The sequence below is a fragment of the Passer montanus genome, unplaced genomic scaffold (assembly GCF_014805655.1).
Source record: "Passer montanus isolate IOZ18808 unplaced genomic scaffold, ASM1480565v1 scaffold91, whole genome shotgun sequence".
NCBI lineage: Eukaryota > Metazoa > Chordata > Aves > Passeriformes > Passeridae > Passer > Passer montanus.
The window spans coordinates 2,069,488-2,084,099 of record NW_024374479.1 but is presented as its reverse complement, the minus strand read 5'-3'; the positions used below and the strand labels follow the sequence as shown (position 1 = coordinate 2,084,099).

Genomic DNA, 14,612 nt, shown 5'->3' with positions numbered 1-14,612 from the left:
TGGGAAAAAAAAAATACTAAATCATAAATGTTTTTGCAAATTTCTGCAAACTCTCACTTTCTTAAGTCACTTTCTCAGTTGGTAATATTACTGGGAAATACTTTGTGTAAATAAACACTTCCAAGATCTAGCTTACTCTAGGTATGACAACTTGAGGCAATTTTCAGATAGAATTTTCAAACTGTAAGTTCTGAAATATGAAAAAATTAATAATATGAAAAAATGCTTAATAGATTGGCTTGTGAATATTTCATATAAAACTAAAGTTGTTGTAGTTTCTTGTACTGAAATAATTTGAAAATTGAAACCAAGGTTGGAGTTAAGATAAGTATGCTGGTACTTACTGAAACAGGCATATTTGACAGACTAAGTAAAATAAATAAAAATAAAGATACATTTGTTTGGTGAAATGAAACAACAGAGAAGATGCTTTGCATGTTTATCAGAGCTTTTGTGTTTCTGGATTATTCTAATTGGGACAGAATTTTCTCTAGAATGTAACAGCAATATATATTTGTCCTATACCATGATAATTTTGTTTGTCTAATCTTGTATAAACTCGTTAATTAGAAAACTGTTATGACTCTCATTTTCTGATGGCAAAAGAAACTTCTCAGTCACTTAACTCAGACTGGTCCAATATGTTACTGCTATTTATGCTATAAAGCTTGAATTGTTTCAAGCTTTACTTCATTAGGGATTTAACATGGCCTTAATTCAGCCATCTGTTATGGGTTTGGCAGGCCAGCAGATGTGAGGTATTGGTAAGAGCTTTAGAAATTTCCCACATTTTAAAGGTTAGGAAAAGAGCTACCTTTATGAATAGATTTTGAAGAATTCTCAGCAAGACAATGGTGCAGAAGTGGGGTAAAAAATGCTTGTCATTCTCTGAAGCTCAGGGTCCCCTGTCTGCCTTTAGCTTTGCTGAAAGGCAATTAGCATTTCAACCAGCCAATTTGGTTACATGCAATGAAGTATGTGGGTCTGTAATTTGCTGCTTTTGTCTTGGGGCTGTTGAGAACTAGCTTTGTGTAATCCTCTCAAAGCACCTTTATTTCCAGCGTAGTTATTGTTGCTGGTCTTAAATAACTAATCAACAAAGAGGTTTCCTTGTCTTGGACTGCAAGGTGTCTTAGAAGAATTAAAAGAAATACCCAGTTAAAAAGGGAATTATTCTAATTATTAAATTGTGATTAATAAATTATGACATGGGTTAAAAGGTTTAGAAAGCCAGGCAAAGCAGAATACATGATAAAGGTGGTGTAAGAATGCTTTGGATCCAAAAAAATTTTGCTTAAGTAGTTCTCTTCTCTTAGAAATAAATACTTTATTATCTGTTTTATCTAAAAACAGATTGCCCAGATTTAAGAGATTAATCCACAGTATAGATCAGAGTGAGGACCCCACACTAACATCTTCACAAATTATACAAATGTGTTTTTACTTCTACAGAAAGAAGTCTTTGGGGGACTTTATAACACACGGATGCTTTAATTAAGTCAACATAATTTGTTGCAATCTAATGAAGAAATAATACATTTTACTGTAGAAAAGAAGCTTGTTTTATATATGCCTTAAATAAGATGTTTTGTTGAACTCAAGAAAATCTTGCCGATTCAATTATTGTAATAATTAGGGAATTATTACAATAATTCCCTAATAATAATTACAATTTAAAATTCTGTTTGGTTCATATATGTGTATTAAATTGTAAGAAGCCATTGTGGATGGCAACAGTTCTGTCAGTGTACCTGGAACAATGCCATCTAATCCCTGCCGTGAGGTTTAATTTTGCTATTCTGTACCCTCTTTTTTCTTGCAATAAAATTATGTATAAAGCACTGCTTCTATTTTCAGTTTTAAGTATTAAAAAAAACAAACCACTGTACTACAGAAACCCATGACTTCTTTTTCTGATACATGGTATTCATTCAGGCTATGGAACTTCATTCACAGCAGATACTAGGTTTTTAAAACTGTGATAGTTTTGTCCTCAGCTGTCAACATATGTTCTCAGCATTTGTTATGTCAGAGCGTGGAGGATGTGCAAGAAACCTCCAAAGTTGAGATGCAAATGGAAATTGTTGTGAGGTTTTAGATATCTGCTGAAGTATAATAAATGGCTGATTTGCCATGAAGCCAGTGGATCTTCATCAGCTGGATTTCTGGTTCCGTATGTGTTAAGAGTCCGATCCTCTAGCATACTCAGTCATGCAGTTGCTTCTACAAGTATGAGCTGGGAGTGCTAGACTTCTTAGTGGGGGGCTTGCTTGGATTTGATTTAGTTTGGTTATTGGTTTTTTGTTTGTTGGGTTTTTTAAATCCTCTTGCTTCTTGGTGCAAAAACCAGTTTGAGAGAAGGCATAAGTGCTTACAGTGTCTGAAGTTAAAGTTACTTGGTGCAAAATACCTAGGTAAAAAGCTAGCCCTGGTTCTGGAATATCTGGTAAATTAATTTCTGTCTCTGAAAGATGTCTACTGTGTTCATTAGAACTATATGGGTAGAAGATGTTTTCCAGTGTGGAGCTGAAAACTATGTATTTACCTTTTACTTAAACTTACACTGTATGTAGGAATGTTCAAAAACTATGTCTTGCTTTTCACAGTATGTGGTTAGACCTATATATGGATAGATTATTGTTAATTGTGTGAGATAAATGAAAATTATGCAGATGAAGTCAGTGTGCTTCAACATTAAGCAAATTCAGATCTTTACTAGTGTATTTCTTAATATTGTTAATTAGCAGATTTCAGCCAGAGTTTATTTACATCAGACTCTGATCTCTCTTCTAAATTTAAAGTAACCTTAATAACTCCAAGTTGTTGCACTGGAGGTAGTGTGGGTAAAAGCAATCCAGATTTTACAGCTAATCACATTATTCCCTGGTTGTCTGTTTGACATGAAAATTATAAAGTAGCTTCAAATTTTTGTAGAAGATTTTTGTTTCCTCGCTTGCTGCTAGAAATACTGGATTCTACACTGTATGAAAGTTTTGCCCTGTATTCCCTGCTCAGAATTAGAGCAAGTGGTTGCCTCAGGAAATCTCTAGCATTGCTGGACATAAGAGATAGCATTTGATTCTTCAATGATGATTATATGTTTTAGAACATAAAAATTAAGGACACAGTTTAGATCTACTCACATTCTTCTGAGAAAGTGTAAAGAAATTGCCAGAAAACTTGCAAGGGGTACTCTGGATTCTTATACTTACTAACTCTGAGTGACCTCTAATAACAGGGTGAGATTGTTTGGATTTCTCCTTATGCTTCTGTCTTGGCCTCACTTTTACTGCTTCATGTATTGGTTCCTGGCTGTGATGATAAATGTACCTTCCTGACTAGTAAATATAAATATAGTGGTAGTCAAGCATACTTTCTTCCTTGGGATAAGATGTCTATTTTGAAGAGTGCATGCTGTCTGTAAGAAAGGGTGATCGAATGAGCAAGAAGTATCATATGAAGATGTTCGGTTTACATGAAATTTGCCATTCCCAGTAATACCTATGATAATAGATAACAAGACTTAAAAAAAACATACTGCAACTGTTAAAAAGAAAGTGGTTAGTGGAATAATTGACTGATGTCAGTGTCATTAATTTCAAATGCAGATACATCTTTTTAGTACCTGGTGTGCTGTGATACTGTTCTGTCAAGGCAGCAGTAGTGACTAGGGAAATAGGCAACTGAGACCAAAAACTTCAGGGTAGAAAAAGCTGATCAAGGGATTTTTAGCACCTAGTAGTCTGGATTTGTGCGTTGGTTAAGTTTCCTGTGTTAGTAATAAGAAGGGGAATGTCAGGTATCTGACATGCCTTTGTAATAAAGGAAAGACAGGAAAACATGTAGAAGAATGGAATACTGAAGAATGTTCATGGAAACTGGTGAGATAGACTCTGCAACTACTAGCATGATCCAGGGATGCACACAAAGTCAGTATAATTCTGATTTTTTATTCACCTTGAAGCAGGTTGAGGCAAGAAGGGGATATAGGGTGGGTATTGTTGTGAAATAGCACCTTTGGAAAACTCTATTTTCCAATATGTATGAGAGTGAGAGACTCACTTATTTTACATCTAAATAAAAAGCCCAAAACAAAGAAGGAAGAAGAACCAGCAGAGCAGGCTTGGGTAATGTCTGCTGTCCATATTCTGGGTTTTTTTGTGTCCTGTTTTTTCATATGAACACATGAACTGTGGGAACTTTGAGGCAAGGAAAAAACAAGTCTGACATAAAATATTTCTCCTTTAATTTGGAGCCTTGACAACATAAAAAGGAGAAGTTTACTAAATCAAAGTTTTTATAATCCCTGTTGCTTTCCCAGGTTGTTCTCCAATACTGTTGTACATGTCAAGAGAATCTGAGAATGCCTAAAATAAAAAATGCTGTAAATACGCAGGGTTTCAATATGTTTCTACAACAGATGCAGCAGTGGCAATGACTTGTGAAACTTCTTGCTCTCTGCTCTTCCTGTGTACTACAGACAATTGCCACTTTATGTAATGAAAGAGCACATGTATCCGTCTTCCACTGTATTCAGCCAAAGACGCTGCTGGGTGCTGACATCTCTGTTGTGAATAGACTTCTCTCTGGCAACCACTTATAGCTGTACTCCATGCAAAGTACTAGGCATACCAGTTTTTTAATGTTCAGCTTGGCTGGGTATTTGTAATCATGGGGAGTAGACAAGGACAGGGAGTGAAAAGTGTACTTACCTTGTTCCTGTGTGTCTGTGGGCTTTAGAAATATACAGTGAGTTGTTTCATGATGGGCAAGTGGTAAATCAGATTGTAGTTGCTGGGTGGGAATGGTGCTTCTTCAGGTCGTTGCTTCTCCTGTGAACAGCAGTTACAAACTCTGAAGTAAAAAATATTTAATCCCTTGTTCCATCTGCTACTGTGTTTGTGAACTCTCTTTCTTTTGCTACTTTCCACTTCCTGTCCTGCATTTTATGCTGATTTCATTTCAGATTTTTAATCTCAAGCAGCCCTTTAATTTCTTTTCTTGATCTTTCCATGTTCCGTTGGGCTGTAGATTCCCTCATACTTCAAAGAATACAGCCATGAGCTCTTTTCATTCTTAAGGGTTTAATTTATTAAGCACAGAAGCTGGTGTAAAAATCTGCTGAAAAGACCATTCATTCATTATAAACCTTAAAGTCTTCATCTAAAATATGTTCCAGAAACTGACTGGGAAAAGCAAGTTAATCTTGGTGATTCACCAGTTTCATAAGCCTGCCTTGGCTCCAGCTGGACAACAGATTGAAATGGTGTTGCTTATATAAATTGTGACAGTATTGTGGAAATTACTATGTGGAATCAGTATATGAATTTTTTGATTCTACACGAATATTCCATATTTTAGAGGAAAATACAAATTTGCTTCAAAAAGTACCATAAAATGCATACTAAAAGAAAGTGTTAATTAGGGATCATGACTCAGAATTCTGAGTTAGATTTCTTTACTTTTTTAAAACTATATGGTTGGCGAATGGGATTTTTTACTTTTAAAATCCTTTAATACCATTAAAATGTCTAGATTATTATTTGAAAGGTATGGTTTGGTTTTGATGCGAGAAATTTTTATTATAAATCTGTTAGAAACATCATCTAGTCCTCAGTACATAGCATTGTTTTAAACTACCACTGCTATTAAAAATGATTTTTTGAAATTGTTTAAGTCAGAACATGACAACAAATTAATTAATCCGTTGTACATGCTCTAAAGATGTGTGATGCTCTCTTGCTTGTAGTTCTTATAAAAACATAACGATTACTTTGGCTCATTAAACTAATTTAACTATAATATATCAATATCCTGTTTGGAGAGAAATGAACTCAATAATATTTAACTGAAACAGAGGGGAGAACTTGATCACCATATGTATGGTTTACCAAAATTTAGCAGTGAATAAGGACTAGAGTTTCAGCTTAATCAAAAAAAAAAGTTACAAATTAGAGTCGTCAGTGGTTTAGTGAGGTGAGGGAAGTAAAAAAGGGTCCTTTTGTAATCCATGATCTTGCAAAGGTTTCTGCTGAACTTTATGCAATATAGTTAGTAAAGAACAAATTGTATTCCTATATAAATTAACTTAGTAATTTAGTGTACAAAGTGAGTTCACTTTTAACTTAACTTTTTAAACTTAACTTTAACTTCTAATTTAGGTAAAATACTGGGACCTATAATATGTCTTCAGCTATTTTAATAAATTTGTTCTGCATTCTCTTAGTCTTGATGTGTGGTATTTTTATTATATTACACCATATAAATTTTAAAAGAAATAATGATTTTAAAAGTGTAGTTTATATAAAGAGTAAAAACTGGTTCTGGCAGGCTGTGCAAAGTAAATCTTCGTACAAATAACATAACAAGGAAGGATACACACCAGCTGAATAATTGATGGTATGATTGTGAAACTTCTCTTGTTCCGCAGGAGTAATCCTATAGTTTTAGAATGCTCTCTAGTAGAAGTAATAGAATTCAAGTAATTCTAAACTTTGTAATCTTGCCCTCAAGGATCATGTTTTCAGTATTATTTACTAGAAGCATGTACCGTGGGAAGGTGTTGGCGAAGTCTATGGCAAGGTAACAGCTGAAGCTGAAAGGTCAACAAATTCCTCAGTTTAGTATGGATGATGCCTGCTTCTGTAGAGTGTAATTGTCTGAGAGTTTACACAACTTAGACAACTCTTTCCTGCTTGATGTTCTTTTGTTTCTTTGTTTGTTTGTTTGTTCAGAACAGTTCCACATAAAACTAGGAAAAAACCCTTTGGAAGTGCTGATAATTTTGAATTCCATGCGGCTTATGTATATATATTTTATCTTTGCTTCCCACCGTAAGTTTTTGCTGCACAAGTATTACTGAATGGATAGATATGTGAGAATCAAGCATTGTTTCTGTTGTTCTGTTACACACTGAATTCCCAGTAAGAGCCATAGATATCTTGAAGGACTGTGTTCCTGGTAATAAAAGTTTAGAGTAGTGTGAACTATGCAGCAAAATCATTACTGTTGTGACATTTTTTTCAGAAATAATCAGACATTGTTTGGGTGGTGGGTATGAAAAGCAGGTGGTGAAAAAGAGTAGCTGTTTTCATAGAGAAAATAGTCCTGATTATTTGCATATACTTTTTTTTTTGTGGTTGTTTGCTCTGTGATGTTCAACAGATCTAGATGAATTTATTGTTACACGTAATTAAAATCAACTTACTTTGTCAATCCACCAGTCTTTGTTTGTAGGTACTCTGGAAAACATTGATAGTTTTCTTGACTGTACTTCCAATATGTACGTAGTTAAAAAGCCATGTCTGTGGATCTTTTTGTTCTCTTGCTTGCCTGATAGCAGTTTATTTCAAGTCCTCACAACATAAGATTTATCCTTGCCTAGACAGAATTTGTTGAAAGATGAATCAAAGACTTGAAGTCTTTCTGAAGCTGCATTAGTTAAAGTGGTCTGAAGGCTATCTTATTATCTGTTCAGTTGAGGATTAAAATTATCTGACTGCAAACATAAGTCATTCAGAGTATGTGCTGGACCTCAGCTCTGATTCAAATTTGACACACATTTTAGAAAAATGTGTTTTAGTATACTCATGACATTTGCTGTTTTAGTGATGATTTATGATTAAATACTCATAACTGTCACTCAGATAATGAGAGCAAACTGCTTTGCAAACATGTCTGATCTTAAATGTTATTAATATGCAAATATTAATGTAATATGTTATTCATAGTTTATACAACTGCAATGGACCAGATTTGTCTGGTAATTGTAACAACTGAAAGGATAATTTTAAGCAAATTGACATTTTATTTAAATATTTAATTACACAAAATACTGCTTTTACCTTTAGTACAGAAATTTTAAGAAGTAATAGGGTAAAATAGTGATTACAGATTAAAAAAAGCTTGGTGAGGGAGCTAATTTAATTAAAGTTTGATGTTGTAATGCATTTTGATGTTCAGAGCACAATTTTGTTCTCCTGTTTTTTTCCAACACCTCTAAGATCCTTATGACATCAATCTGCCCTATCCACGTTCTCAGTTCTGGTCAGCACTGTGCAATGTAAGCCTCTGCAGAACAATGCAACCATTTGAAAAGTGTTGTGTCAGACTCTTTTAAAAGTTTTTTTTTTTTTTCATAGTATCAACACCTGATGACTTCACTGGGACTTAAAATTGTATTTTACATCACAAAACTGGACTCTGACGTAAGAGAAATGGAGAATGTAAAAGAAAACATGGGTTTTAAGTCTGCATAACCTAACAGAAAATACTAGGTGTTATGCAGACACAAATGAAAATCAAAGTCTGCCGGTATAAAGACTGCAGTGGCCAAGTAGCACAGTTGTTCTCCAGGACAGGAACACATGAAAGTATCATGGGATAAGACTCAAGTATATATTCAAATGTGTGAGGATGTTTCATGGTGAATAAGATGTCAGAAAATGATCTGTGAGATGATTGCAAGTATCCAACACTTCACCCTTCCTGTAATTTTTTGTATGTTTTTAAACACAATCTAGAGAGCAAAGAAGGTGGAAATTGAACTGTCAACCTTGAAGCTAATTATTGTTGATTGAAAATTAAAACAGTTGTAAACAGGGAATGTAAAAAAAAAATGTTTCTTAAAAGAAGCTCCTTATTTCTCCACTGGAAGTAGATAAGTACTTCCTAGAAAATCACTAAATGAAAATTATAAAAATAGAATTAGATACACATGATATTGAAATTATATTTCTTGATTGTATTGGAGACCTCTGCATGTTTTGATTTCATTCTGACACTCACAATATGATCATGGTATGTGAAGATTTGAAATGGATCAGCTGGGTTGGTAAGGTCAACCGCAAATGATTTGTCTATTTTAGATGTGCAGTTTATTTTTAATATCTTTTTTCCACAGGGATGCCCTCTGCTTCTTTATTAGTTTATTTGCTTTTGGCATTGCTCATTCATTTCACATCTGGAGAAACAGAAGTGAAGTTCAGTGGACAAACAGAATTTGTAGTCAATGAAACAAGTACAACTGTTATACGTCTTGTAATTGAAAGGACAGGGAAGCCTGCTAACATCACAGCAATTGTGTCGGTAAGAAACTGTGGCAGTTATATTCTCAGTAACTGTGGATAACTTTTTAATGTGCTTTTTGGGACTCAGATAAGTGGAGAGTTGCGAGTATGACTGATAAGAGAGACAAGTGAGAGTGACAAAAACCCCTTTGTTTCCTTTTCTTTGAACGTCTAATTTCACTCTTTTGGGAGGAAGAATAATATTTTTCACAATAGTTCTTTCAAGCATTTAGCTTCTAAGAAGGATGATTCAGGTGTGGCTATGCTGGTTCAGTGGCTTCTCTCTATTTAGTGTTAGTGCCCAACCGTAAACTTAGTCTAGACCCTTTGATGTTTTTACATGACTGCCTTTGTAATCTCTCCTCTAATCAGCTAACTTACAGTAGAATTAGGGGAATTTTCTTATGTTGACTGAGATGAAAGGAGGGAATTTCTTTTTAGAAGACCTAATCTTGCTAATTTAATAAAATTGTTAGTCTAGGTTGAATGCCTAGGCTCCTTCCAGTACTTAAAATGGAAGGCAGAGGGCAGTTACATCCTAAGGTAAGTTTAATTCATGTAGAATATTATGAGATGTACGGATCTGTGCTTCCTGTACGGGCATAGCTTTTCCAATAAAAAAACCTTTTCATATGGTACATTATGCAAAAGATACAAAATTGCTGGGAAGGAAGTCATAAGTACTTCTGAAGAAAGTGCTCTGTTCATTTTATCATTCATTTCTTTTTCACCTGTTTACTCAGCATGAATAAAATGGGTTATTACCTATGTACCTTCTGTCCAGAATTAACTGTATGACAGCAGGGTAAAGAATTATGTGCAGTGGAAAGTCTTATGTGCAGCAAACAGGATATGAAGTCTGTTTGAATGCGTCTAGAATGGTAATATAGAACATACTGAAGGAAGAAGGAGGTGGCATTTGGTTATGTGTTTATTGCAGATTGATGGTGAAAACACAGGAGACTTTTTTGACACATATGCAGCTGCATTTATACCCGATACAGAAACAAACCGAACAGTGTATATATCTGTCTGTGATGATGATCTTCCAGAGGCTGATGAGACATTCACATTTCACTTGACATTACTGGTAAGTTTCAATTTTTCAATGTATCTATTCCACAGAAACCAGGGGATTATCTGATATAGGTGAATGGTATTTCATAGATTACAGTGTAGTCTTACTGCCTGTGAACAGTAATAGGTAAGAGCTAAAATCTGGAACCCAAGCAGGATGATGCTTATTTCCCTTCAGAAAGTTTGCATTTCTGTGGATGTCTCTGTGTCATGTTGCTGCACCTGACACTTGAGCAGGCATTGCATTCAGCTGTGGACATTTGAAGGTGTACTAGAGCCCAGAAGAGTTAGATTGTGAAGACTCAGCCTTTACTGTTTTCCTGCCTAGAATGTGCATGGATGGAGGAGAGGGTGGAAGTAGCAGAAAAAGAGGATGACTTCCAGTCCTCCAGAAGCAGAGATTAAATGTGATTTACCTAAACCCAAACAATTTTATAAATATTTACCAATAAATTTCTTCATATTTTTCTATCTCACACGAGTTATGCTACAAGACAGGGGTTCACATTCATGTATTTTTAGCTTACAATTCATGACTAAGTATGATGTAAATTCCATAAAAAGAAATTTTCTATTTCATTACCAATATTACACATCTATGGGGATGTTTGCAGTGAATATAAAAATGCATATTTTCCCTTCCTTCTTACTTTGATTTGTAAATCTAGCTCAATTTTACAATGCTATAAAACTTGCTTCTTAGAGTTGCTATCCCAGTAAGTCCTTTAGCTGGTATCCCACTATAATAGCTTCAAACTTTCAGTTCTACACAAATGTTAGGGAAAAAAGAACAACTTTGCAATTTCTGACGGTGATATATGCTTCATGTATGGTTTCTTATTGATATACTGTTAGTAATTGTTTAACTATTGTTAATCATTTGCAAAGTTTGTTTCAAGCACTTTATTGTTGACTGTTTACAGTGTATTTCCACAGTTAGGAATGATCTTAGTGCATTCTATTGCTTTAAACAATTTTCACTGTGATATATAATAAAAAGACATACATTTTTTGTAAGCTAATATTTGTAAGCTAACTCTCAAGAGACAGTAAAATCAAAATGCCTTTTTTTCTGTTACCATACTTAATATTTAATTTTGGTTTTAATTTTAGAAACCATCTGCAAGGATAAAGCTTGGGACTCCCAAATCTGTCACTGTAACAATCTTATCAAATGACAATGCCTTTGGAATAATTTCTTTTAACATGGTATGACTTTTTATGTGGTATATTTTAAAACACTTTAGTAAACATAAAGTTGAAATTGTCAAAGATGCTGGTTAGTTATTCACCCAAATCCCTTGAAAACAGATTCTGAGTTACATTTCTGAAAATATTTCTAGAGATAAATCTTACATATGTGTGTAATTCATGCATATATGAAGCTTTAATATTTCTGTAGGCTTTTAGGTGTTGAAATGTTGCCTGAGATCCTCAAACGTGGATGAATATCTATGTTACTTATCTAAATATAAAGCTTTTAGAAATTGTTCAGCCCCTCAATATACTGTGGAAGAAATGAGAAATAATAACATAGGAAAGTTAAAGAGGTGGCTTGGAAATTTTAAGAATATATACCTTTTTCCCATCTTAAGTGAGCAATTTTATATTTAACTCTCAAGCTGTAAGAGCAGCATATGATCTGTGCATAATACAATATAATAAAATATAATAAATATATACTATACTATACCATACCATACCATACCATACCATACTATACTATACTATACTATAATGCTCTTATCCCTTCTATGGATAAAGTTTGTGTTAGCAGAAAGTGAAACTCTGCTTTATTGGTGGCATTGTGGAAATAAACTTTTTAGAAGACTTCCCTGAAAAAAATCCAAAAAGAAGAATTTTTAGCACTGTAGTATTAAGCCATGCTGCTCCCTGAAGTGTTGTAAGTCTTTGAAATCTCTCATCTATAACAGTTTGATAGACAGAGTGCATAGACAGTCAGTTTTGACAGACAGTTAGTTGATAGGCAGTCTAGTTATCTAACAAATGAGATATTAATGGAGAAAGCCTATTTCTAATAAGGGTAGGAACTCCTGTAAATATGACCAGTGCTCATGTGCTGGTGCTTACTTAGTGTATCACAGCTATGCTCATTTACCAAAAAAACCCCAAAAAACCACTAACAAAAACCAAGAAAACCCACTCCACTTGTATTATGATAATTATGATAATTTTTTAATCTCAAACTTTCCAATCTTTCTAATAGCTGAACTAATTGGTTGCTAGGAAATGTATGCCATCAGCAGACTGGTTTGCAGATTGGATTAACTTGTCTGTGGGAGTTTGTTCTATGGTAACAATTTCTTCCGTCTGCTGTGGTATTTGATCTGTGCCTAATTGCCTGTCTCTTTTCTTCCTCGTTAGTCTGCCTTAATCACAGTGAATGAGCCTAGGGGCAGAAATGAATTTGTTCCGCTCACTCTAATCAGGGAGAGAGGAACCTATGGGACAGTCATTGTAAGTTTTGAGGTGAGTTTATCAAAAAAGCTTTGTACCTGTGACTATTAGATGAAGCTGTAAGGCCATAATTATAACTTAGCAAAGTGTTTATTAAAGTGAAAGGACTAAATAGCTATGTCTAGATTTGTTAATTTTGTTTCATAAAATGGGAAGATACTACCTTTCAAATGGAAAATATTGCAATTATCTAACTGCTTAATTTAGGAAAAACAAAAATATATTTAGGAGGATATTTGAAGCAGCATTTGTTGGTATTGTTAGCAAACAATGTCTGTTGAGTGTGCAAGAAATGTCTTGTATATTTTTCAAAGTTTATAAACACCTGACTCTTTTGAAGGTGCTTTTGTCACCTTTGCGCATGTAAATGTAGAACTCAGTATTTAGAGAATTTCTGTATCTATAAGATTGTAGTTTGGATTCCCAGATATTTCAAACTTTCAAAATCATTACTTGAATATTTAGGCCATTACTCGCATACTTTATGTGAATGGGATATACTTATTGCCTTTATTGTGAGAGGGGGGATTTTTTTTTTCCTTGTCTGTTTCTGATTCTATTACATTCTTTAAAATTACAGATAGTTTCTTTTTCATATCAAAATTCCTTTATCGGTTGTCATCAAAGATGTAATCTAGATGTGCCAAAATCTCAAAACATTTGTAGTGGATGTTCTTGCATGCTAAATACAGCATGTATAGATAATGTTTAGAGATTCTTATGTTATTTATTGCAGATATGTTTGTTTTAAATCCAATATATTTTGCTATCTGCACAATTTATCAGGTTAATCTCAAAAAGTTTTTTATATACATATGTTGAAAAAAATTTACAAGATTTTCTAAAATAAAACCTTAATATATTGTGTCTGTGGGTCTTACTATTTTTTCAGGTTTTAGTATGAAGTGTAATTTCCTTAGTATCACAAGTCAAGATAGAAAAATCACAAAATGAGTAATTGCTATTATCTTGTCTTGGAACTGATTAGGAAGTGCTGGTTAAATTAAAAGGGAAGAGCTATCCTTTTTATTATTGAAAAGAGTCAGTTATGCATCAGTAGATACCAAAGAGTTCTCAGAAGGCCTGTATAGAAGTGGTTTTCTTTGTCTTTCTCTGGCAATACATAGTTTCTTCAGAGTGTTACTCCAGCTTCCAAAAAAGAGTAGATTTTCACTACTGGATGTGTGTACATATGATCAGGAGTGAATTAATAGCAATTTCTTAAGCATTTCATACACTGTATATTGACTATTGTACTGGTTTTTTATGTATGCTCTGTATATTTCTTATACTAAAAAACAATTATTTGCAGATAGAAGATGGACCAAATTCAGCTGAAGAAGACTTATGTCCAGCCAGGGGAAATATTACATTTACCCCTGGGAGATCAGTATTGATTTATAATTTAACAGTGCTTGATGATCAGGTAAAAACAAGCTGACATTTTTGGTTTGGATGTATAGATTGACTGCTGTTTTGGGAGGACTTTGTATATTTTGTAATAAATGCTTGGCTTAAACAGGGCTACAAGTCCTTCTGCTTCATAAAGTTCAGTTTTGTCTCTGTGGGCTATCGTTTTATCTTTTTAATGTTGCCTCTGTATTTCTCATCAATTAATATTTTTAGTTTCTGAACATAACCTGACTGTTCTGGCTAGATCTGTTAGGTGCTGTACAGTAAAAGTATAAACAATCAAGAAACCTTTATATTTTTATTCAGATGGAATAGTGAGGTTCTTGTATTGTCAAAGATGATGTTCTTTAACTACACAGAGGATCATCTATTAGACTGATGTTTCTTTATTTAACTTTTCTGTGTGAACATGATACTGAACAACTTGATAAGGAAATTCACTAAAATATTATGTAGGGGAAAAAAAGTGTGTCAAAGTGGGAAGTTTTAAGCAATTTTTTATGCATTTCTGCTGATTATGGAAAATAGTCTTTCAAGTCTATACACATACTAGTATTTAAGGGACTGCTCCAAACT

General features: G+C 33.8%; 1 protein-coding gene across 2 annotated transcripts in view; it reads left to right on the top strand.

Moving 5' to 3' along the window:
* ADGRV1 (adhesion G protein-coupled receptor V1) overlaps positions 1–14,612 on the top strand; it is a 282,802-nt gene that overhangs the window by 15,907 nt on the left and 252,283 nt on the right. For both annotated transcript variants that reach the window (XM_039695669.1, XM_039695670.1), the window contains 5 exons: positions 8,903–9,087; positions 10,009–10,158; positions 11,259–11,354; positions 12,531–12,635; positions 13,936–14,049. In XM_039695669.1, the coding sequence (XP_039551603.1) occupies positions 8,905–9,087; positions 10,009–10,158; positions 11,259–11,354; positions 12,531–12,635; positions 13,936–14,049 (648 nt within the window). In that variant the 5' untranslated portion in view covers positions 8,903–8,904. The remainder of the gene's footprint in view (positions 1–8,902; positions 9,088–10,008; positions 10,159–11,258; positions 11,355–12,530; positions 12,636–13,935; positions 14,050–14,612) is intronic.